General features: G+C 41.5%; 1 protein-coding gene across 1 annotated transcript in view; it reads left to right on the top strand.

Moving 5' to 3' along the window:
* Positions 1 to 26269, top strand: part of LAMB4 (laminin subunit beta 4) — a 98863-nt gene that overhangs the window by 2505 nt on the left and 70089 nt on the right. Inside the window, 10 exon segments of the mRNA XM_032482961.1 lie at positions 13866 to 14055; positions 17891 to 18026; positions 19484 to 19504; positions 19507 to 19556; positions 20643 to 20831; positions 21796 to 21859; positions 22043 to 22257; positions 23590 to 23710; positions 25052 to 25203; positions 25205 to 25241. Coding sequence (XP_032338852.1) covers positions 13866 to 14055; positions 17891 to 18026; positions 19484 to 19504; positions 19507 to 19556; positions 20643 to 20831; positions 21796 to 21859; positions 22043 to 22257; positions 23590 to 23710; positions 25052 to 25203; positions 25205 to 25241 — 1175 coding nt within the window.

Below are 26269 nucleotides of genomic sequence, written 5' to 3'. Positions count from 1 at the left end.
GTATACAACGGAAGCGATTGATTTCTAGTGCAGAGTGGGGCGCAGCCAATGAGCTGAGCTTTTCCGTTGCTTGAACAGAGCTTCAAACGATGTAGTGTTGAACTGCCCAGTTTTAAGCTGTGTGTTAAGTGACTGTTTATCTTATGGTGATGTAACTTGTGATAACTTAGAGAAAGTTCAGATTCTGTAGAACTCTCTGTGTCTTCAAAATATGCGTATTAATATCCTAGGTAGGGGTAAATAGTAAGTTTAAAGGAAAATGATGTCTGCTGGAATTGAAAGAAAAGTAAGCTTTAGAGCTTTGCATTCCTCACGGTGATGCAATTTAGGTAACCTAGTTGAAATAGCTAAGGATCCCTGATGTCACGGGGAAAAAAATGTGTTACACAAATAGGGGGAAGCTAAGCATAAGAATTCTGTAAGAACTGTTACTTTTCAATGTATAAGATAACCCATTTGCAGTGTGCCGGAAAAGGAATTGAGGACTAACATCAATGTATTTGTTATAATTACCCCCCATGTTAGATTATTACTATACTGTTTGCAAAAGAAAGGAACAGTAGTTGAAACAGGAGTAGAGAACAGACCTTCCTGTAAAGAAGCTGTTTATCCCACACTATTTGTACCTGTGGGTCGAGGGGCTGGGCAATTTGATATTAAATGCCCCTCATGTCTTCATCCGTTCATTCACATTGTTTTCACACGAAAAAAAGAAGCTCTTGGGTAAGATGCGGGCCTGAGCACAACTTTCAAGTGAAGGCAGATTGAGGTAAAGTTAGTGAACACTAGTAAATTAAAACCAGTTAGCAATGCCAGAAAGTTTGTTACTGTCAGTTTCATAGATTTTACCATTGGTCACAACACTTCCTCATTTGAAAACCAGCATCGTCCAGCAGCATTCATTCAACAATTACCAGCATGCATCCAGTTCCTTTGTAAATACACTAACAGGCTTTTCATCCAAAGAAAGGGTAACATTATGTTAATTCATCCCGATTACTTGCACAGAGATCACTTCAACTCACCAATGAATTTAGCAAGGAAAAAATTTTCACATAGCCCCTGTGAGACTTCGCAGACATCAGCTCCAGTAAACCAACCAGAAAAACCACCAATTAAATAAATGTATGGCTTGATGAAGGTATGGGTGAGATTATTCCAACACCTGGAATTGGGCTGTATGTGCAGCTGGAGGGGTTATAATGATTCGGTAGGTGATTGCAAATAACAGAACTTCAAAAAGCTGCCGGACTTACTGTAACACTCTTCTAGTTTGGGGCCAGATCACCTCAAATGGGAAACAGAAAACTGGGAGTAAGACGAGGGCTGACTCACGTATGGAAACAAAGGTGGTATGATGGCCCCCGACTAGGGGCACTGAAGCCACCTGCGGGGGTTCAGAGCTCAGCACTATTGATATTTGAGGCTGATAATTCTTTGTTGGGAGCTGGGGGCCCGCCCTGTGCATCGCAGGATATTCATTTAAGCAGCACCCCCGGCCTCTACCCACTAGATGTCAGTAGCATCCCCCTTCCTCCGCTGTGACCGCCAGAAATGCTGGCCCACTTTTCTAAATGTTCTCTGTGGGACAAACCCAGTCCGTTGAGAACCACTGCACATGCGAGAAGCAGGCAAGCTGCTATGGGCCCAAGGTTTTTCAGTGTAATTTCAGGGATCAGCCGTAATCTATGTTCACCGAGGAGGAAGGAGGTTGGATTTCAGGAGGTAGAATTGAGTGAGGGGGGCATCCAAGGAGTCAGGTGGTAAGGGGAAGTCCAGAGTCTACTTGCAAGGTGAGACAGTGGAGGCAGAAAATCAGAGGTGATTTCAGTCCCTTTACCACACTTTCATTGGCTTATTTCAGGGAGAGTATTTTTAGTGGCCTGAATTAACCAGAACTACCTCCCTCTGCCTCAGGGATTTCAGCAAGCTAGTTGCAGGATGTTAAACCCCAGTGCTGGCGGTCCGTTGGGGCCACTCCCGTAATTTGGAGGAAGGAAAGCCAGACACCCCAGCCCATTTTCCACCCATCAGCCCACCAGGCCCTGGAGAACCCCGCCCGCAGTGGGACTGCTTCGGGCCACAGGCCACTGCTTCTGACTTGAAAGCTGTGAATCCTTCATAGAATGTGGGTCAGGGTTATTTCACAGAGCACAGTTCTAAGATCAGTTCTAAATGGAGACAAGGACTGGGAATAAATGACCTCCTTCCATGTTTCCTCCAGCTATGATATAAAAAATGTAGAAGTATTGCTGAGAGATTACATCAAGCCCTCTTTCCCTCCCGAGTGCTTCCTGTTACAACATTTAAGTCTTCACACTTAAAGACAGCGCTAGTCTCACACTGGGGCTCTGGAAAGCAATATAAATATATATAAATATATATATTTGGAAATGGGGAGAAAATCAGGAACTAAGAGCCAAAGAACAAGGCAGTGGAGGAACAGGCAGGAAAAAGGTCAGAGGCAGGAGACACTCAGGATTCATAATTTATACAGAGATCTTGCAACCCAGGCTGATGTAGCCCCAGCAGGGAGGGGCACCTCCAGGGCACAGCCGAGGCCTTCAAAGAAGGGCAGAGGAGCTGAAGCTAGTGGAATGTCAGTAAGTAAAATCCAAGCTCGAATGCAGTGCATCACTTAATGCCGAGGTCAGAGACTGGCATGTTTTATTTAACCCAAGAAATGAATGAATTTAATGAATTTAAGTCAACAAATGTTTTCACTCTTTTTCTAAGCATTTCTAGGGAAGAAAAGCTGAATGTTTACCTTCAGGGGCTTACAATCTGTTAGGAAGATTTAGACAAAAAAACTTAAAAAAAAAAAAAAGTTTCTACTCTGGGTATGTACACCTAAGAGAAGTGAAAATATACAGCCAAGGGGGAGGGTATAGCTCACGTGGTAAAGCACATGCCTAGCATTCACAAGGTCCTGGGTTCAATCCCTAGTACTGTTCCAACAAAGTGTGTTACAGTTCAGTTGTGACAGCAACCTGGATCCAGGAGAGAGACCAAGCAGCACTCGGAGGGTTGGAGAACTCAGGTTTATTACACCAGCGGGCCCAGAGGAGTTAACACTCCAAGCTCTGGATCCCATCTGTAGGTTTACACAGGCTTTTATAGGCTACCAGTCTAGACTTTTGTAACATTTTGTAACATCATATGCAAATAAAGTTTAACAAAGGTGACTAATTAGGAATAAGCTTTGTAGAAATGGACCAATCAGGAGTGATAGAAACAGACCAATCAGGAGTGACGGAAATGGACCAATCAGGAGTTATTCAGGGAACCAATAAAATCTTAGGGATAAGTTTTGCTTTCCTAGAAGTAAGACGTTTCAGAGTTTAAAAAGCGAGATAATGCCTCAGGGCCAGGGAACTGAATGGTGCTGGCAGGAGGGTAGTGGCCCTGCCTGGGGGTCCTACTGTCTTTTTCATGGGGCTTCTCACTTCAGTACCTCCTCTAAAAATAAATAAATAAACCTAACTACCTGCCCCCCCCCAAAAAAATAATAAAATAAATTTTAAAAAATACATACATCCATACAAAAATTTGTAGATAAATGTTCATAGCAGCATTATTCATAATAGCCAAAAAGTAGGGGAAAAAAACAAATATCTACAAACTGACAAGTAGATAAACAGAATATGGTATAGCCATATCATGGGATATTATTCAGCATAAAAAAAAATGCAGTACCAATACCTGCTACAGCGTGGATGAAGCTTGAAAATATCACGCTAGTTGAAAGAAGCCAGTCACAAAGGACCAGAAATTGTATGATTTATTTTAAGTATGCAGAACAGGCAAATCTACAGAGTAAGAAAGTAGATGAGTAGTTCCCCGGGGCGGCAGGAAGAGGCAGATGAGGGGGTGACTGCCCAAGGGTATGGGATTTCTTGTTGGGGTCGTAGTGGAGAATATATTAAAAACCACTTTAACAATAAGTTTTATGATACGTGAATTATCTCAGCATAGCTACCACCAAAATGTATATATATATATCTATCTATATATATCGAGAGAGAGAAAGAGTATACTTTACGCCTTAAAAAAGATAATAAGAGATACAGAGATAAGACTATCCTGAATCAGAGAGATGAGATGTTTCAGAGGAGAGACCTCATACGAGAAAGAAAGACAATGTTATACACCAGAGATTGACACATTGTGATTGACTGTACTTCAATAAAAAAAAAAAAAATTTTTTTAAAAGAAAACTTTTTTCTATTTTCTCCCTAAAAGCTTCAATTATTTTTTTTCTCTGTTTGCTATGGATTTCATTTTTATTTTTTAATTCTTTTTTTTAAATTGGAGTATAGTCAGTTACAGTGAGTCAATCTCTCGTGTACAGCACAATGTCCCAGTCATACATACAAATACAGATACTCGTTTTCGTATTCTTTTTCATTAAAAGGTTATTACAAGATACCGAATATAGTTACCTGTGTGATACAGAAGAAATTTGGGTTTTTATCTATTTTTATTATAGTACTTAATATTTGCAAGTCTCGAACTCCCAAATTTATCCCTTCCCACCCCTTTTCCCCTCAGTAACCGTAAGATTATTTACTATATCTGTGAGTCTAAAGCTTCTATTCTCAAACCCTCAAGTTTCCAGTCTAAGCAAGTTGGTCCATGGGAATGCTAGGGGGTCCCAAACTTTGCTGCATGTTGGAATCACCTGGAATCTTAAAAATACTGATGGCAAGAGCCCGCCCCTAGGTATTTTGATTTAATTGGTATGAAATGTTACCTGGACAGCAGGATTTTCAAAGTTCCCCAGGCTTTAAAAATTCTCTTAGAATAGAATCCAAGAAGAGAACATGTATAGATGGAAAATTAATGAGTTTTAGGTATCCGTGAGCCATCACTGGCTGTACAGTAGAATCCCCTGGGGAGCATTGTAAACACATTGGCACTTGGGTCCCACCCTCCAGCAATTCTGATTGAATTAGTCTGGGTTGGACCTGAGCCTCTGTAGTTTAAAAAAATCTCCCCACATCCATACAATGAAATATCCTTCAGCCTTAAAGAGGGAGGAGGTGCTGACATATACTATAATCCGTATGCAAACGCACTTTGAAGACATTAGGCTAAGTGAAATAAGCCAGTCACAAAAAGACACCATGTGGTTTTGCTTATATTATGTGCCTAGGGCACTCAAATGAGGCAGAATGTAGAATGGGGCTTGAGGGGTAGGGGTGACCGGAAGCTCTGGGGTACAGAGTTTCAGTTTTGCAAGCCGAAAAGAGTTCTGGGGGTTGATGATACGACAGAGGAAATGTCCTTAGGACGCTTTAAAATGGTTAAGATGGTAAATCTTGTGTTAGGTGTATTTGATCGTAAAATAAGTAAATATTTTTAAGAGAAGTCATTGAAAAGTCATCTTCCCAGGGGTTTCTCAGGATGCAGCCAGGGCTGCGACCTGCTGATCTAAGTGGAGGCCCTCAGCAGCCAGGGGAATGATCGTTAAGCTCTGCGGTTCTGTCCTTCTTGTCCTCACTGTGAAACCGGTGATAATCCGTAAGCGGTTATTACTAAGAGAATTGTGTCCATTCCAGGGCACCGGATCTTTTTCTAGCTCCTCCTCCTCTTCTTTGGGGGCAAGTCCTTCTTGAGCCCCGGTGACTTATTCTTGGAATTTACTTCTTTGTATCATGACTTTTATTATCGCTCGAAGATAATTCTTCAGTATTTTTCTAAATAAAAATGGACAAAGATTAACTATTACATTCTGTGACTTCAAAAAATAGAAAACAAATATTTGTAAAAATTCTGTACACTCTTTATATTTTAAGGAATTGACCACTGTAGATGTTTTGTGTCCCTCAAGCATAAAAACCATCAAATTTTCAAGGCATTTAAAATTGATGGCAATTATTCATTCTATCAGTGACTGACTTTAACGTCTTTTTTTTTTTTAACCTAGCTGAATTGAATTTCATCATTTCCTGATGAAAGAATGCAATATCAACTGACCTTTTTTTTGTACCTTGGTGAGTATTGTCAAAATCCATTGTCTGCTTGTATTGCATTGTTCTGAAAGATTTAGTAGAAATAGGTTTTAAACAAATCCACCTCTTTTTTCTATATTAATACACATTTGCATGGCTCTTCTGTTGTATAATTGTGTCAAGCAACTAGAAGGTTCCAAACAGGAACCCATAACTCTTTCTATCACTCTTTGAAGAACTATTATCAGCAGCAGATAAAGAAGTAAAGTAAGACACTAAAAAAAAGCAGAATACTTTCAGATTCTTCATTTACAAATATCATGCAATTTAATTTTTAAAGATAGCTCTGCTTTGAATGTAGCACTTGTCCCAGTGATGTCGTCTCATGAATTTATAAGCAAAATTCCCTCTTCTGAATAACCAGCAGCTCTGAGCTAAAAGGCCAAATTCTCCACAACTGCGCGGTCTTTAATAAGCTGAGAATAATTTACATTAGTCATAAAGAAGCTCTTTCCAACAATTACTCTCTTTGATCCTGACATTTCTGTATCTCTAACAGCCCTGCTTTGGGTGAGTGCTAACTAAATTGCTTAGAATCTTCAAAGATTTGTGCTGAATTTCTTCATGGCAGCAGACTTGAAGAATCTCCTCTGTTTAATTTTACAATTCCCAAACCCTGAGGCAAATTCCCAGTTAGACTGGCTGCTCCTGGAGAAACAAGGAACAGCTTGAGATGGTAAATGCTCATTTGTTCTCTGCTGAGATTTTTCTGCCTCAGAGGCAGTGGAGCTGGTGGCAGTGGAGACTTCGTATGCTGCAGCCCCCACTCCTGGAGTAGGAAGCTTAGATCTGGTCTCGGAGGGTCAGAGAAGAGTTGTTTTAATCTACATCTGCCTTGGGTGTTCTCTCTGGGGCTAAATCAGTATCCAAAATCAGGAGCAACCACTTCTGATCACGGCAGTTTCTCCCAGCCTTTCCATAGAAAGGATAACTTACTCACATCTTGCCGAAGTTCTAAACCCCTCCACCGAGTCTCAGAGAATCAGGACGGACCTCTCTCTGGAGGGAAGATCTTCAGCACTAAATTAGATCAAGCAGAAAAGGTCTCAGTACAGCCAATCCTGGATTTCCTAACCTAAACTTGACCCTGCTCTAACCCAAATCTCTAGGGTGTTACTGAACTCAGTCCGGCTGCTCACTGCTCAGAATTCAGTACTCGGAGAGAGGCAAGTGTTGGTGGAAAGGAAAGTTGCTTTTAATCAGAATGCCGGCAATCTGGGGAGATGGTAGGCTCGGTGTCCCCTAAACACCATCTCCCAAGTTTCTGCTCAGATATGAAAGTTTTAAAGGGAAAAAGGGAAGTAATCTCCATGGATCCTGGAGAGGGGGTGGAGGAGGGATGGTCAGAGTTGTTGCCCCTTCCACTACATGCAGGTTTCTCGTGCAGGCTTGTCAGCTTCTTGTGATTTTTCCTTAGATGCTGTCTTGTTCACACACTTAGTTCGCAAGAGGACTGAAGGGGAAGTTAGGGAAGAGATCTGGTCATCTGTTAATTGCTTATTTTCCACTTTTACCTCTTTGATCTAGGAAAGAACAACATGTTAGGCAAGGTATTATGTGATCAAAAGATTTGAAAGGTGTGCTAGGGCCAGAGGGTGTGGGTGCCTGGTTTAAGGTTAGTTACAGTATAGCTTTGCTAAAGCGATAAGACAAAAGGAGCTCCCTGCTGAGGGTTGTTTCCTGCAAAGAGCTGCTTACAGAGTTGCCTAAGGTCTCACTCCCAACCAGCTTAACCCCGCATAGCAGCGTGGGCATGTTCTGGTTTATAGTGCGGCCACAGGCATTTATATGAAGACCAAAGCCTATTTAAACCGTCTGTCTTGCATTCTGACCGAGGAAGATAAGGGAAAAGACTCATAAAATGTGCCTTGGCCCCAGGTTTGGGGAACTATGTACAATGTGCATTCTTTACACATTTTCTCACTCATGATGAATAATGTGTGTAACTAAATGTGTGTGTGTGTGTGTGTTTTACAGCCTCTAAACTCTGAAGTGAACTCTAAAGGATATGAAAACATCAGAGGGGAGAGTATAGCTCAAATGGTAAATCTCATGCTCAGCATGCATGAGATCCTGGGTTCAATCCCCAGCACCTCCTCTAAAATAAATAAGTAAATACATAAACCTAATTACCTCCCCTCCAAAAACTAAAGTATATGAAAACATCACATGTGTTTAAGAAAATTAGAACAATATACAAAATTACTGAGAGATCATATATAATAATGGTTATATCTACAAAATGACCCTTGACCTTACAGAAAATTGACTGTATATTTTCTTTAAATGACTCGCTTTCCTAAATTCATTTTAAATAAGACCCTATCCTCAAGTTGTATGGATGTCATTTGTTGAGCCATACATCGATTTTCTAAAGACAGAAAACATTTATTCTCTGAATCAGTTCCCACCTATTGCTAATGTGATTACCTGGCAGTGGAAGCTTTAATCCAGGAAGGATATTGCTGCATCTGTCCAGGCAGAAAGCTTTAACTACTTAATATTTTCAGCCACTTTTTGCCAAGTATTTTAGATCAGAAGTTCATATTTGCCCTTAGAACATTACACAAATAATAGTTGAATTTCCCTAAGCCCCAGAATACTTTCTTTTCTGAAAAGTACACATCTGATGAAAACAAGTTTGGCCAAGTCAGGTTATAAAAACATGTTCAATCTCTAAGGCAATAACTCCAATAAGAGAATTCAGGATGGAACTTGTCGAAAAAGAAGAAATCCCTAGAAGGGAAGTCTGAGCTAATTTGCATGTAGCATTAGCAGAGATTTTATACCTGGCCTTTTTGAAAAAGCTTCCATCTGTTGGAGTCCAGACTTCACATCAGCTATTTATCCTAGATACCAATTCTAGGGAATAAAAGGAGGTCTGGGTTTGGATTGTTGGGTGAATAAAAAGAAAAATCCATGTTAACCAAGCGAGGATTATTTATTATACAGCAAACTAAAAAAGTTTTGCAGATACTAATATATATAAAATAGATAAATAACAAGTTTATACTGTATAGCTCAGGGAACTATATTCAATATCTTGTAGTGACTTATAATGAAAAAGAATATGAAAAGGACTATATGTATGTTCATGTATGACTGAAGCATTATGCTGTACATCAGAAATTGACACATTGTAAAATGACTATACTTCAATAAAAATATATATGTACAAAAAAAGTGTATGAGGGACCTAACCACATCTCAAAGAAAGAGAAAGAAATGTGTTTGTTTTAGTGAAATAATCTTTGCAGTGAGATTGAAGATGAAAAATTCGCCTATTCAAACTGGCTTTTGGTAACCTGGCGGGAAAGAGACATGATGTATCATATTCTTAGCTGTAGAACTATGATCTGTGTATGTTTAATGCCTGACCATAATCATGAAATGACCAGATTAATAGAATAGGTGTGGGCAACGTGTATACAAGAGAATGAACGTATTTTCAATAGGCTGTATTCAGGGGTGGGACAGGCTGAAGGAAAGTTACCCATCAAATGCAAAACAAGTCTATGAGAAAAATTCTTTGTAATTTTACCACTGAAAAAACTGAGGTGAAACCAAGCTTATTCCACAGTACGGTAATTATTTTTCATTTTAGGCCTATCTCTCCCACCCATCTGCTGAAATCAGGACATGGCGTAAATTTTCACATCTCAAGGGAAAAGTCTATAAGAGCAGCTGGAACAGGTCCTGTGTGTATTATTTTAGAGTGTGGGATTTACGTAATTCACCCTTCAGAGGCTGATGGAGTGATTTTGAGGGGAGAGAGAATTGGTTGGGTTAAAAAATTTTTTTTTGTTTTGAGATCATTGCAGGTTTTCATGTGGTTGTAAGAAATGAGGCAGCAAGATCCCATTTCCCCCAGTTTCCCCCAATGGTAACATCTTGCATTACTGCAGTACAGCATCACAACCAGGAAACTGACATTGAAATAGTCCATTAACCTTATTCAGATTTCACCAGTTGTACGTGCATTCATTTGTGTGTGTGTATTTAATTCTATGCAATTTTATATAGAACAGATACAGTTAAGATACAGAACAGTTTCATCACCTAAAAAGATCCCCTTTATACCCACACCCACCTCCCTGCCTTTCTCACCCCTGGCAACCACAAATCTATTCTCCATCTCTAATTTTGTCATTCAAGAAATGGAATTATGCGGTATATAACCTTTTGAGATTGTCTTTACTTAGTGTAATTCCTTTCAGATTCATCCACAGTGTTGCATATCCATGATTTGCTCCTTTTTTTATTGAAGTATAGTCAGTTTACAATGTTGTGTTAATTTCTGGTGTACAGCATAGTGATTCATTTATAAACATATATTCCTTTCATATTCTTTTTCATTATAGACTATTACAAGGTATTGAATATAGTTCCCTGTGCTGGACAGTAGGACCTTATTTATTTTATATATAGTAAGTTAGTATCTGCAAATCCCAAACTTCCAATTTGTCCCTCCACCCCCATGCCTTCTCCTCCCTGGTAACCATAAGTTTGTTTTCTGTGTCTGTTCTGTAAGTAAGTTCATGTGTGTCAAGTTATGAAAGCAACCTAAATGTCCATCAACAGATGATTAGATAAAGAAGTTGTGGTATATATGGAATACTATTCCGCCATTAAAAAAAATTCCATTTGCAGCAACGTGGATGGACCTAGAGATTGTCATATTAAGTGAAGAAAGCCAGAAAGAGAAAGAAAAATACCATATGATATCACTTATATGTGGAATCTAAAAATGGTACAAATTCTCCTTTTTATTGCTGAGTACTATCCCCCTGTGGCCAGAGAAACATGTGCCATTTAGGAGTCAGGCTAGAATGTGCTTTAGCATGAGGGAGGCCTTTTTTTTTTTTTGGTTACTGTTATCTGGGTACTTCAGAGAAGCTACAGCAGAGGATATGGGGGAGGGGTCTGTCCCAGAAACACCCCATAGAGTCCTGCTCGGTTTCAGTGTGGTGTGGATGTACCACACTTTACTTAACCATTCACCCATTGAAGGATATCTGGGTTATTTCCAGTTTGACGCTATCATAAATAAAGAGGCCTTACAGGGTTTTGTGTGAATATAAATTTAAATTTCTCTGGGATAGTTACCTAAGAGTGCAGTGGCTGGGCTGTATGATTATTTAGCCTTATAAGAAGTTGCCATGCTTTTCCCCAGATGGTTGTTCCGTTGTACATTCCTACCAGAGTGTATGAGTAATCCAGTTTCTCCACATTCTCCCCAGCATCTGGAGTTACCACTATTTTTTTTAACCATTCTGATAGGAATGTAGTGCTGTTGTGGCTTTGAGTGGCATTTCTCTAATGGCTAATGATGTTGTTGAACATCTTTGAGGTTCTTCTTTGCCATCTGTCCCTCCCCTTCAGTGAGCTGTCAGTTCAGGCCGTTGGCATTTTCTGATTGAATTGGTTTTTTAATGTTGAGGTTTTTCTTTTTTCCACTTTTGCATCAAATAATTGAATGACAGAATTTTAGTGCTTGAAAGTATCCTAATTCACATAGTCAAACTTCTCTCTCCCAGATGTCTTTACAGAAATTTTTCTCCTAAACATTTATTTTAAAAAATAATAATAACTAGCATTTATTGAGTGTTTACTCTGTGCCAAACACGGTTTTTGTTTTTGTTTTGCATTCTTTTTTATTGAAGTGCAGTTTACAATGTTGTGTCAATTTCTGATGTACAGCACAATGCTTCAGTCATACATACACATGCATATTTTAATGTTGAGTTTTCAGGACTCTTCATATATTCTAGATCAGGAGCTTTGTCAGATATGTGATTTGCAGTTATATTCTCCCAGTCTATAGCTTGCCTTTTTACCTCTTTACAAAGTTTTAAATTTTGATGAGGTCCAATTTACCAATTTTTCCTTTTCTGGGTCATGCTTTTTGTTGCCAATTCTGAAAATGCTTTGCCTAGCCTTAGGTCCCCCAGATTCCGCTCCCCCATGTGTTATAGAAGTTTGATAGCTTTATAGTTTCATATTTTACTTTTAAGTCCATGATCCATTTTTTAATTAATATTTGTGTAAGGTCTGAGGTTTTGGTTCCAGTTAATTTTTTTGCCTGTAGATGTCCAACTGCTCCAGCATTGTTTGTTGAAAAAGCTGTTCTTCCTCCAGAGTTGCCTTTGAACCTCAAAAATCAATTGAGCATATTAGTGTGGGTCTATTTCTGGAGTCTCTGTACCATTAATCCATGGAATAGCCCCCCACCCACACTGTGCTCTGTTGCTTACTGTAGCTGTATAGTAAGCCTCATGTCAAGTAGAGTGACTTTCAGAATTGTATTAGCTATTCTAAGTCCTATGTCTTTCAATCCAGAGGCTTTTTTATTTCTGCAAAATTATCAGTTGCAATCAAGAGAAAACTGGTGCCTAGATTTTGACCTTGAGAATCAAACAGAATTCTAAGCCTTTAATTGAATTTAAATTAATTGAATTTTCTGTTCTGTCCAAATATGCTTTTAAAGGAAGTATAACTATTTCTATAAATAGCCATCGATAAAACATGACAGTGGACTCACTATATTTTTATATGTGCATTTAGCTTTATGTGTATTAATTTTAGAACTTATCCCTATTAAGATTCTACTTTGTTTTATTCAGTCTTCCCAACAATAAACAAATCTATTACTATGTTAAGGGTTACAAATGTGTAACTTGAACATAATGGAGTAAACCCTGCAGGCAAATCATGCAGGCAAGAAATAGTTCTGGTTACCCCACCTACCCCACATTCACATATAGAGATTTAAGAGTTATCTTAACTCAAAAATAAACATTTTAAAACAATTAGCACTTTTAAAATCATTTTTAAACTGAGATTTAAGGATATTACCTCAGAGGCTACACATGAAAAGTAGAGAATTGAGGTGACAGTTGAGATGAAGTGGTCTTTGCAATACTCTTGTCTCTCCTGCAACCAAAACCCTTCACCACAGATCTGCTGGGCAGCAGGTACCAAGGGCTAAATGTGCCATCAGGCTGGAACTCCGTCTCTCCCTTCCTTTATCCCAAAGAGGCATGATTTGTTCCACGGTATATCTGAAACCAGCAATCCAGGTTATAAAGGGGGTCAATTACATTTACATATTTTAAGAGAAAGTTATTTCCTGAGGATTTCTTAAATTCTCCAGTTGATTTTCTCCAGGTTGGAACAACAGGTGCACGAGGCAGGATTAGGAGTCTCCTTCCTCGTGTCTGTGCATTTGTCTTCGTTGTTTGCCCTAAACTGACATATAGAGAATTCCCAGTAAGTGGAGGCTGTCTCAGGTCAGGTTTCCCAGAAGCAGAGCCTGGGATGAGGATTGGTGTGCAAGTGGTTTATCGAGGAAGTCCTCCAAGGAGGCTGAGATCCCTACAGGAGGCAGGGTTCAACCTCCCACCAGGAGAGCTTCTGAGCGTAAATTGTACCACAGAGTGGATCCCAGCCTGAGGCAATGGCTGTGAAATATGCATCCATCAGTTATTACCTACAGGCTGGGCAGGGTGGAGCCATGAATGCAGATGGTATAACCTCCCAGGCTAAGAGATTTCCATCCGGCTGAAGGCGCCAAGGGCATCCACGACCAAGGTCTTAATGATCACAGAACTGGTATTAAAAATACACAGACTGGCAGGGAGGGTGTAACTCAAGTGGTAGAGTGTGTGCTTAGCACACATGAGGTCCTGGGTTCAATCCCCAGTACCTCCTCTAAAAATGTTAAACCTAATTACCTCCCTCACCCCTGCCAAAATAAAGTAAATAATAAACAAATAAAATATTTTAAAAAAATACACAGACTGAACTCTCCCACTTAACCAGTTGCTTCTTTAAGCCTTCTGCTACCCTTAGACTGCCTCCTGTGTTCTGTTTCTGTCATTTTCAAGGGTTGCTTAGTTACACGGAAGCTCAAGATGACTGCGGTGGACGTGCCTGTCGCCCCGCCATGGGCCATCTCCTGGTGGGTCACAGCGCACAGCTCGAGGCTTCTACCTGCAGGCTGGACGGGGCCCAGAAATACTGCATCCTTAGCCACCTCGAGGTGGGTTGGTTCTTTGTTCACTTGTTGGGACGTCATTTAATCCATGATGTAAATTTTCCCAAATACATCTAGGGCCGTGACGACAACAGTAAAAAGGAGACAGCACACCTTCTCGAACATCTGAGACACAAGTGAGTCAGTTCAATATGTGGGAAACCTTCACTGATGAGAAAATAAGGAAGAGAACCTTCATCTGTTTCTTGTTACCTTTAGAATTAGATAGAAAAGCCTGTTTTTGGTTCAGTCTTTTGGGAGAATTATTATGAAATGTATTGTTCTGCTTGGCTGCCTTCATGACTCCCATGGAGTGGACTTAATTGACTTGTTCAGTGAAGATGGAAGCTCCCTCAGGGCCACAAGGCTATTATGCTGAACATGAGTTTTCATTGTCCTGCTTCAGATGGAGATGGAGGGGGTGTAGACTTGGAATTGACTGTAGGCCAGCCTCTTAATGCCACTTGGAAATTGTCTTGTCTAAAGACTATAAAATCCCCATGTGAACATATTTTTGTGTCTTTTGTTCCCTTAAAAGCCAGTTTTATAAAAGGACCAGTTGCTTTACAGTTTCTTTCTTTTTTTTTCCTTCTCTGTGCTCTGGAATAAGCATCTGAGGTCATTTGAGTCTCATACCTGCTGAAAAGCCTGAGACAATTAATTACGTCAACCCCTTAAGTGAGAGGATGTGCAAGAAGGAAGTTGGACATAAGCCTAATGTTCGTGGCCCAGGCTTTTCCACGTATTGTTCATTTAAGGCAACTCCTGGACACCTCTGGGAAAGGCTTTGTGTTCTAATTGGTTTCTAGTAAAAGAGGATGATTATAAATAAATGGAGACAATATCTGAGTGCTTAGCACTGGTCTAAGTTTGGAAAGTACTTGTGTAAGAAAGCAAATTCTCTACATGTGCAAGGAAATGACAGTGCAGGAGTTCTGCTCAACTCTGGGTCAAGTGGGACGGAAGGCCCTTCAGGTGGCTTCCCTAAGTCCAGGTCCTCTGGACAAAGAAGTCATTCCTGACTCTAATAGAAATTTTCCAACTCTGGTATCTCCCATGTTGTCCTCACACCATAGGCATTTTCTTATGTTGTCGAGAGCCAATATACGCCAACAATAATTAGAAATTGATGTTCCTGTATTGCAAAGTTATACCAAGAATAGAAACCACTCAAACTTTAGAGTTTCTTTAGTCTAGGGAATCGCAGAAATCTTAAAAATCTTACAGCTGGGGGTAAAAAAATCTCAAAATATCTTCTAGCTGACAAATTGTTACAGGTGGGGCTACAAGCACTAGTTATGTAAGCATTCGTGCGGCATAGAGGATAACTTTTTTTCATCTGTTACGTAACAGAGAGCTCTCAAGTGAGACATTCTTTTCCGAAACTTCAATCCGTTATTGACCCAGAGTGCTCCCCACATTGGGACTCCCACATCTAGTCACCGCAGCTAAGCACCTTCTGTAGCTAGTCCCATCGAAGACTGTTCTTCAAAAATGGATACAGAAGAAAAATGGTGCACAAGCCCTGAAGTGCAACATTTCCCCTAGTGATTTCCATGGAATTATTGGAAATACTTTGAAGTCTTGCCATCTTTCAGTGGAACGATAGGACTTCTGCTGCTCTTTTAGGACAAGTTTGGGGCAGACCTCCTCATACGCTGAATTGGTCCAGCTTGCATTGTTCCTTAATTTCCAAAGAGCATTTTGGTTTTCTTCAAGTATAAGGTGTATGGTGGCCAGTAATTCTAAAAAGATTATATAGATCTCTTGAAAGGCTGGTTTACTTTGACAGATTCTGACTGAAATAGTCATTAAAATTATCATGCATTTGTCCAACAAATTTTATTGAGCATCTGCTATGTGCCAGATGCTATTCTAGGTAGGGGGGTACAGCCATAAACAGTCTTCGCCCTCATTCAGCTTATTGTCTAAATGTTACCAGAGAGAAGGTTCTTGTCTCGTGCAGGAAAGAATTCAAAAGTGAGGCATAATAAAGTGAAAGCAAGTTTATGTGGAGAGATACACATTCTATAGACAGGAGGCAGTCCGTCCCAGAAGGGAGAGTGGCCCCAAGGCCTGGGCATGATTATTTTCTATAGGCTGGGTAATTTCAGTTGGCTAACAAGTGGGAGGATTATTCCAACTGTAGTGGGGAAGGGGAAGGGATTTCCAGGAACTGGGCTCCTGCCCACTTTTTGACCTTTTATGGTCAGCCTGGGAACTGTCATGGCCCCTGTGGGTGTGTCATTTAGCATGCTAATGTATCACAATGAGTGTATAATGAGGCTCAAGGTCTACCGGAAGTCAACTCTTCTGCCATCTTGGGCCTAGTTGGTTCTAACCAGTTTATGTCCTATTCTCAATGGCTGTGTCATTCTTTTAGTGGTTGTACCCTGCCCCTTCCCTCCTGTCTCATGATGATGGAAACCGATAGTAATCCAACAAATATATGCTGTACTCTCAAGTAGTGATAAAGACTTAGAAAATACTCTAAAGCAGGGCAAGGGATGGAGAGAGGCAGAAGTCCAGAGGGTGGGGAGATGGTGCTATTTTGTTTTTCTTTTTTAAAGAAAGACCTATTTTCAAAAACTTTTTTGGTATGTTTGAGGGGGGTGATTAGGTTTTTTTGTTATTGTTAATGGAGGTACTGGGGATTGAACCCAGGGCCTCATGCATGCTAAGCACTCACTCTAGCAGTGATGGTATTTTGGATAGGAGTCAAAGGAAGTCTCTGAGGTGATGGCATTTAAGCTGAGACCCGAGAGAAGGGAATAAGCAAGAGAGAAGATCATTTGGTGGAAGGGTTGTCGGGGGGAGTGGAGAACAGCTTGTGTTAAGACTTTGAAGTTGGAGAGGCCTTGGTGAGCTGGAGGACGAGAAAGAAGTACACATGGCTAAGCTGAGTGAACTAAGGGAAGACACACAGAGGAAAAGGCAAAGAGGTGGCCCTGGTCAGATCACGTGGGCCCTTGTAAGCCGTGGTCAGACGTAAAGTCACACAGCGTTCACTGAGTACCTACCAGCACATTGGCTGCTGTAGGCAGTTTCCAGCATGGAGGGTTGTAATAAGCTTCCTGGAGGCTTTGCAAAACTGCTCCTCTGGAGTCCCACAAGTATTAGCCAGGAACAACCGTGCAGTCCACTGGCTGCCCTTTGGAAACCCGGTGATTTCCTTAGGGATTTTAAGCAAATACAGCTACAAGTGGATACATTAAGTTAAGCAAACTCGAAAGCCAATCTTGACTGTCAGAACCGTTGAAAATCCATGCCAAGCAAAACTAGTTCCAAGTCACTAAGACCTTCTGGTCTGCAAAACAAGAGGGTGGGTCTCTCTGTTGTGAGTTGAATGAAAAATCTTTTATAGAATCCAAATGTGTGACGTAAAGTTTTTGGTCCTGGAAGCTTTTATGCCAAAAATTAGGTCTGAGAGAGAAAGGATGATGGATGGTGGCCAGTTGTTTTCATTAATTTCATACTAATTGTTCATTTTTTTTAACTAAAGGAAGCAAGTCCAACTCCAGAGTATATCCTAATTATTTTTCTATGGTTTAAAATAACCTCCAGATCATCTGCCTCTTACATGAGAAAAATGATTAATCCTGCATAAATTTGCATTTTTGCCCCAAGTGTATACATTTATACAATTTTGAGGTCATATTTTAATTTTGTTATTGTATTTAAGCACCTATTGATGGAAAAATTGATGTCTTGTTATTTCCCCTGCTTTTTATTTTTAGCCAGATTGAGTGACAAATATAGTAAGTACAGCTTGTTTTTAAATTCAGATCAACAATAAGTAATGACAATCCCTTATTTTTAATTTTAATGATGTGTTTTCCAGGGGGAACAAAAATGCTTCATCTGTGACTCCAGGTTTCCATACGATCCTCGCTCCCACTCCAGCAGCCACACCACTGAGAATGTAATTCCAAGTTTTGAACCAGACCGAGAAAAGACATGGTGGCAATCTGAAAACGGTACGAGTTAGTTCCTCTCCAATTGTTTGTTTTCCGTATTTTTAAGAAGGCATCTTTCTCTCTGTGTGGCGTTAGCCATATCACAGCAAGGAGTCATACTGAAATGGAATAATATCCACCAAGAAGTTGAAACTGTCTAAGAACCAAATTTAATTCTCATCTTAAGAAAGATTGTTTTCCTCTTGAGAAATCAAAGTATTTTTTAAGCACGTAACTCAGAATGTTTCACTCTTTATATGTAGGGGAAGAAAATATTGCTGCATCCTTTGCTTCTTTGCAAAAAAAAGAAGAAGAAGGAAGTTTATGAGGTGTTGGTAAATTAAGCCTAATATAAAACACACAGATGTAAACAAATAATAATGCCAGGGGAAGTCTGAGAGTTCACACCGTGTGCTTTTTCCTTCTTCAGTATATGAAGGGGGAGAGAGAAAGGACATTTCATTTCTTGCCACAAGCCAAAGACTTTAATATAAAAATTGAATTAAACGGCTCGCTGGCTACTGACTCCAGTTCTTTCCTTCCTGGATGTGTGCCCTTCTCTGTTCACAGACAGTTGTGATATTGAACCGCACCCTGGCCCTGACCGTCCCTATTCCCCAGCTGCCACCAGAAGTTTGGACCTGATCAGGGATGGCTTATTACCCGCCCAGCCTTGGGCCTTGCGTGTTTAAGGAGCGGGTTCACTCTCAGTGGGCCCTCCTCAGCACCGGTCCGGAACCCTTAACCCCCACAGAGTGAGTCCCTTTGCCACGTGTGTTGTATGTTGCACTTTGGGCTACGATCCCTCTATTCTCCTTGGATGCCTCCACCTGTTTCCCTTAGAGGACCCCAGACCATGAGAGGGCAGTGTGGGAACCATCCTGGTAGGTTAGATCATGGAGGACAAGCATAGTACAAGGCTGTTTCTCTGTGTCATCCATCGGACAGGTACGTGATTGGTGGCCACAGAGGAGCCCTTTCCACCTAACCCTAACCTCAGTCCCGGGGGAGTGGTCCAAGCTGTGTTATATGCTAAGTGACAAGAAAACTAGTTCAAACAATTGTTTGCAGCTGTTGGAAGAAAAGGGTGTGTTGATGCTTGCCGTGCTCTGGCTTGCTGGCTCACGTTTATGTGGAGTCAAGATTTGAGGTCAGGGAAATGAGCCCTCCCTTTCCACCTAGAGGGAACGTCCCAAAACTCCCTCGGTGGTTTGTAGTACTGCCACGCAGTGGTCGTGTGTGTTGCCTCCAAAACGCGGATGTGGGCACCATTGGGAAAACCTGTATCGCCCTCCCGTAGACCTCCTCCTGGGCATGGACGGCGTAGGAGAACCTCTCCAACAGCCTAGGCAAGAGTGCTGATCACCAGCTGTGTGATTTCAAAGGGTTTTATTATAGACAAGTCACAGTGAGGGGTTAGCACGATAAACAGGGATCTCTCAGATCACTGATTTTCTTCTTTCTGGATTTTCCTTTAGGTCTTGATCATGTCAGCATCCGATGGACCTAGAGGCGTTATTTCAGTTCAGTCACCTTGTTCTGACCTTTAAGGTATAGATGTGTAGGTTTGCTGCCCCCTTATCTACTTACCAAATGCCTGGCTTCCCTGGAATTCTGCTTCCTTGCTTCCCTGCAGAGAACAGAAAGCTGTCTAAACCCAGGCTGAAGCTTTGTCATCTGGGTTTTTGTTCTTGAGTGAAGAAACACAAGAAACCCCACTCCTCACTAACTAATAATTTATATGGTTAACCAAAAAAAAAAAAAAAAAAAGAAACCAAACCAAAAAAAACTTGGAAGATAAGCAAAAGGAAACCTCCAAGCACCAGTGTGACAGGGACCATAAGAACTAGAAAGATAATTTAAAGGAATAAAAGGGCAGGAACTGGAAATTATTTAGGCAAATACAGAAAAATTGTGATCAAAAGAGGAAGAAAATTTATAGGATCTTTACTGAGGTTAGATGGCAGAGAAAATCCTATGCTGTAAGGCATTCTTGACTCATGCATCAATATTCTAATTTTGATGTCAGGCCTGGTGCTAGGTTTTGGTAATAAAAAATTAATATAAAATTACAAGTTTTTTAAAAATTAAAAAAAGAAACCAAGTCTGCCTTCAGAGAGCTTGCAATCTAGTCATGGATACAAACATAGATATAAATTTGAAATTATAATGCAAAGTGACAAGTGCAGGAATAGGTGTGGTTAGAAAGCTGGGGAGTTCACTGATGAGGCTAAGTCAGCTGTGGGGAATCAGGGTCAACTACATGCCAGGTTTTGAAGGATGTATAAGAGTTTGCCAGAGGAAGAGCATTCTAGACAAAGAAAACCACATGCCAATTGCTGTGGAGTATCAACCACATTAGCTTTTGAAAAATGTGTATGCTGTCTTTCTTCAATTAATAATTCACACAGCCATAAACAATTTTAAAATGGAGTTTGATTCTGGGACAAAGCATGTTCTCATAATACTTGCCAACTTGCTATGAAGAGATTTCAGTGTATTCGTTATAGAAAAACTTTTTAAAGATACAAATGAAGTTTGAGATCATGGAATTAGAAAATTTAAGTGTTCAGTCTGGAGTGGGTAACAAAATCTACTTTGGTGAAGCCTGACAAGTGTAGCTCACTGTTTTCATAGACTTTTCGGCCTGCTGCCATGTTGGTTGAACGCTCCGCGGACTACAGACACACCTGAGGGGTGCTGAGATATTTTGCCAAAGACTGCGCTTCTTCCTTTCCTGACATCGCATCTGGCTAGGCTCAGCTAGTGGGAGACCTTGTCTGTGACTCCAGATACTCAGATATTGAACCCTCAACTGGTGGTGAGGTAGCGTTTCCTTTTTTGGATTTCTTGGCTATAAATTAAACTTTTTTTTTTTTTTTGGTTAATGAGGTTAATTTAGATGAAAACAATTGAAGTGGGGTCTACTGGAATAGAACATGAGTTGCTGGGTTTTTTAAGGATGATCTTGTCTACATTGAAATGAGTCCTGAATTCATCTCATGTTCAGATAAATTACAAATACTTCATTAAAAAAAAAAAACAAAAAAAAACCCCAAAATGATCTTCTCCAAAACACATTCTAATAAAACTGTCTACAGTCGAATAAAGGATTTTAAAAATAAAAAATAGGAATAATAATAATGATAATCCTGTACAAGAGTGCCCTGTTGAAGGAGAGTGAGGGCTGAAACGCAGGCTGGGCGCCGTGGCCGGGGGCTCCGGAAGAAGGTGCGCCTGTTTCGAACCCTTGCAAGGGAGCCGTAGGGGCTGGTGGCGTCCCTGGGTTAGTTGTCTCATATCCACGTTTGTAAGCCTCCACCCCGGTGGAATCTGCCGGGAACTTCCTCAGAGCAGAGCTGGTGATGGGCAGGCGGTCAGGGGAGGAGTGGGCTTGGGGGGGTGTTACCTTATCAAGGGGAGTAGGAGGAGCGGTGGCAGGAGGCAGCCCGAGGATCCCCTGCCCGATCCGAATTGACGACAACTTGCTGAGCCGTAACCCCGTCCCTCCACCCCACCCAGCCCACGAGCGCTTTCACCAGCGCTGTCACCACTTCCGCCTCCGGGGACCACTTGTGCACAGAGAGCCACAATGACTGTTCAACAGCCTTCATTTTCATTCTTGGTACTTTTGTTCACAGGAGAACCGAAATGATAATCTGTGCTCTGCAACTGGCACGAAGCAATGGCTCAAGCTTCTTGTAAGGGCAGGATCTCTTCATTAAGAGCGTATTTAACAAGCATGTTTAGAGGGTAAAATACTCTAAATTTCCCTACTTTGGTTTTACAGGTTGTTTTAAAAGTTTTGGATCCCAGCTTTGAGATAGAAGACCCTTACAGCCCCCACATTCAAGGTATGAATTGCTTTATATTTTTCACACCAATTCCTTTCTGAAAATTTCACGTCAAGAGGATTCCTCGTCGTTGCATTTGCATCCCGTAGGGACGTTAAGGGGGTGCCAGTCAAGGAGGGCGCATTGAATGGATACAACCTAAATGCCCTTGATTCGTTGTTTTCATTATTTTCCTTTCTCTAGACCTCATGACATTAACAAATCTGAGGATAAACGTTACCAAACTCCATACCCTTGGGGATTCGTTGCTGGGAAGGAGGCAAAACAATGCCCTTAATAAATACTGCTATGCTCTGTATGAGCTGGTGGTTCAGGGAAGCTGATTTTGCAACAGCCATGCTAGCGAATGTGGCCCAATGCAGAAGGTGTGGGGAGATGTTTTCAACCCTTCCGGAATGGTGAGTTACTAACCCGAAAGAGCAGTTGGCTTTCCTATCTTCCTTTCACCATCCTGGTGCTGGACATACATCAGACTCTGTGATCCAAGTGCCAGCTTCGTGCTGGGCAGGTATCATTCAACCTGGCCCATCACCCTGTCTGGGAGCCTCCAGTTCCTGGACAGAGGTGCTTGTGGGTTCTGCCAAATAGAGGCGTCATTGCACTAATGAGCAGAATTTATAATTTATGATTTTGAGATAGCCTATCTTGCTCTCTTTTGCTGATTGGTTTTTTAGGGAGTGGAGAGTCGGTGGGGAGGACCCATAGTGTCACGTGCATTGTCTCGCAAACATGTGTTGAAGGTCTGTTGTGTGAGCCTGGGCTCAGTGCCAAGGCATTTGAGTGACACCTGATGCTGTCAAAATGATCACTCCAAGTGACTAATATTCTTACGTTATGAATGACTCTGTCTTAAGTGCAGATCTCTATTCCAGGGACAAGAGTGATGTGGTAGAAGAATTGTATTTTGGGGCAGAGTTGTGGGAGTGTGTCTACAAAAACCTAAATAATTTTAAATTATTGATCGTAACAGAACAGACGGGGCTGGATGTTGAGGCTATTACATCTTCCCCCTCCACTGTCTCTGTGTGTCATTGGAAATGGAACTTCTCCCTTGGAACTGGGACACTGAGGGCATTTTGTGAAAACCCGAGAGAATCACACACCTTTCTCCAGTTTCTTTGTTTTCTAATTCCCTCTTTTTCCTGATGCGTTCCTAAGCCACCTCATACACACACACCCCCACACACATGCACGCATACACACTCACTCCCCCTCCTGGCCCTCATTTACTGAGGGCTGCAATGTGTTCCCTGAATTTAGAATTCAGAAATGCCCCCAAATTTATTGTAAATATTCACTGAGCATCTTTTTTTTAAATTGAAATATAGTTAATTTACAATCTTGTAGTAGTTTCCGGTGTACAGCATAGTGATTCATTTATACATATATATACGTATTCTTTTTCATTACAGGCCATTGAATATAGTTCCCTGTGCTTTACAGTAGGACCTTGTTGTTTCTCTATAATATACATAATATTTTGTATCTACCAACCCTAAACTCCCAATTTATCCCTCTCTCCCCACTTGAACATCTTAAGTTTTAAAAAAACTTTAAAAGCTAGTTAAGCACATAATAAAAGGTAGTCAAGGCTGGTATGGTAACTACCATAGTGGGAAACTAAAACCCCGAGAGACCCCAGGGCCTGCTGTCATTTTCCATTGAAAGAACCCCAGTGTCATCAAAGACAAGCCTTCTATTGGCGCTGTTTACGTTTATCACACTTGCAGGTCCACAGTTGGTGTGTCTGTCAGCACAATACAGACGTCCTGAACTGTGAGAGGTGCACAGACTTCTTCCAGGATGCTCCTTGGCAGCCAGCTGCAGGCGTCCGGGACAACGCTTGCACAGGTAGGTGGACCTCAGGTCTCAGCATAGGCTGAGTTTCCCTCTCTGAGCTCCTCACATGACCTCTGCTTTTTCTGATTGTGGAGAATGTTTTGTTCGATTCTGTGGGGCTGCAGGCAGCACGGGTGGTGAACCTGTGGGTTCCTGCCCCAACTGTGTGCTTCCTAATATCTCCCATTATTTCTCACTGGAGAATCATTGACTTCTCAAACCCGCACACCAAAAATTACCATTAATTCAAAAAACAAGACAATGTGCATGTTGTGTGGCCCCTCTCCAGAGGGACTCAGAGCCATGGAATGGTAATATCAGTGGGGATGGTGCTACTCCAGGAATTGGGTGACCTCTAGGTTTGGTACTGGGGTCACCACTATCTTCCTGAACAATCACACACTCAACGAATGTGATCTTAAACCCCAATGTCAGAGAAGATGAGAAATGAGGTCCAGGATGGAGTTTGACCACCTATTGTATTTTTTATAAAATATTTACACTAATAACTTATGAGGGGTTTTTGTCATGTTTGCTGCCTCCAGATTTTGATGAACTTCCAAACAAACTTGTGATCTAGCTTCTTTTCCCAGACGTGGGAAAAACAGAACTGGAGGGAGTGAGAGGTCATGAGATGAGCTCTTACGGAAAAGCCCCAACTAACCTCGGCCTGAGCTGATGCTGTTTACAGGGGAAAACCCAACGAGACCAACAGCATCGTCGTTACCACGAAGACACACACATCCCTCCAGTGGCTTTCCCTCTGTTGCTCTGGCTGAGCCCCAGAGGAGAGGAAAAGGGCCGACAGCCCCCTTCCAGCGCTTCTGCCCTGGAGAAGGAGAGGCTGGCTGGGCCCTGCGCTGACATCTTATCTGGAGAAAAATCCAAATTTCCAAATCCTAAGTCAGTAAAAGTATTCTTTACTGAACAACAACAAAAATATTGCAGTCTGGGGTTTCTAGATCACCCAAATGATTTATATTTGTTTGTTTAAAAAAAACAAACCCTAAATATTAAATGTTTTGGGAACACTTTTTTTTTCTTTTGCAGAGGGAGGTAATTAGAATTGTTTATTTATTTAATTATTTATATTTTTAATGGAGGTGCTGGGGATTGAACCCAGGACCTCGTGCATGCTAAGCATGCACTCTACCACTGAGCTATACCCTCCCCCATGGGGACACATTTTGTAGAGAGTATGCCAGCAGAATCAGAATAGGAGAAAGCACCTATTTTAAGCCTTTGTGTATGTGGTGTAAGAAGGCTGAAGAAAGTGGAGGATGGGAGGTGGGCGATGGTGTGGGGAGCCTGGCTCGCTCATTCCGGGGACCTTTGTGATCTCTTGGCTCTTAGCTTGTTGCTGTAACAGCCACTCTGACCGCTGCCACTTCGACATGACCGCGTACGTGGCGAGCGACGGCCATAGCGGGGATGTATGTGACAACTGACAGCACAACACAGAGGGCCAGCACTGCGATCACCACAGACCCTTCTTCTACAGGGACCCCCCTCAAGGCCATCTTGGATCCTTACGCGTGCACTGGTGAGTGCCCGGCCTCTGGCCCATCCTTACCACTGAGCACATGCTGATGGAGCTGGTCTCCCTGGGGCCACCAGCCCTCTCTGGGCTTCTCGGCATCTCCAAACTGCCCTTGTGGGGGTGGGGAATTGCAAAGTCACTTCAGTGCTGAGAGCTTTTCTCTCTGAACAAGTTGGGCCAGGTAACCCAGGTCTGTCCTGGTGGTCTTGTCCCTTGGCTGATACTGGTGAATCAGGAAACTGTTTTACATTCAGCCCAGAGCGGGTGATGGTTCAGAAGATGCTGACAGCACGGGAAGTGTCAGCTCAGGGAAGTAACTACCTAGAGGAACTTGCTACAGTATTCGGCTGTACAGGATTCAGTTGTGCTAAGACCCATGAGCTAACTATTGCCTTGTTTCATTTTTCTTTTCTTAACCTTTACAAATCTTTCATTTTAGCTTTAATCTCAACTTTTAAAAATGGAATATTTTGTGCATAGACAAAATAATAGAGAACAATGCAATAAACACCTTTATACCCACCACTAGCTTTGTCGAAATATGCTCTCTCACCATTTCACCTGCAGAACGTTAATAGAACGCAGCAGGCACTGTGGGTGTGGATTCCGGTCCCATTTGTCTGCCCTCCTTCCTAGAAATGAATTCGCATTACCATGCTTGTTTTTGCACTTTCATGCATTTCTGTCGTCAAACAATGTGTCGGCGTGTTTTCAAACTTTAGATCAGTGAGTATTTCGTTGAGCACTATATTTTTGAGATTTGTTTGTATCAACCTGCCCTTCATTCTACCATTTCAATTTCTTTATAGAATTCTTCTTTCCTATAAATATAGCAAAATCTATTTGTCCACTTTTCTTTTGATGTTCAATCACATTCTTGTACGTGTGGCCTTGTGGTCATGCAGAGACTGTCCCGAAGAGTCCTGTGTAAGCATGGAATTTCTGGGCCGTAGACTGTGAACTTCTCCAAACTGATCAGATGGTACTGAGTTGTTCCCTAGTTGGGGGTACCAGTTAACAGCCACAATGAC

This window comes from Camelus ferus, chromosome 7 (assembly GCF_009834535.1).
Source record: "Camelus ferus isolate YT-003-E chromosome 7, BCGSAC_Cfer_1.0, whole genome shotgun sequence".
Classification (NCBI taxonomy): Eukaryota; Metazoa; Chordata; class Mammalia; order Artiodactyla; family Camelidae; genus Camelus; species Camelus ferus.
Note: the sequence above shows the minus strand (reverse complement) of the source record. Positions and strands in the feature narration are given on the sequence as shown.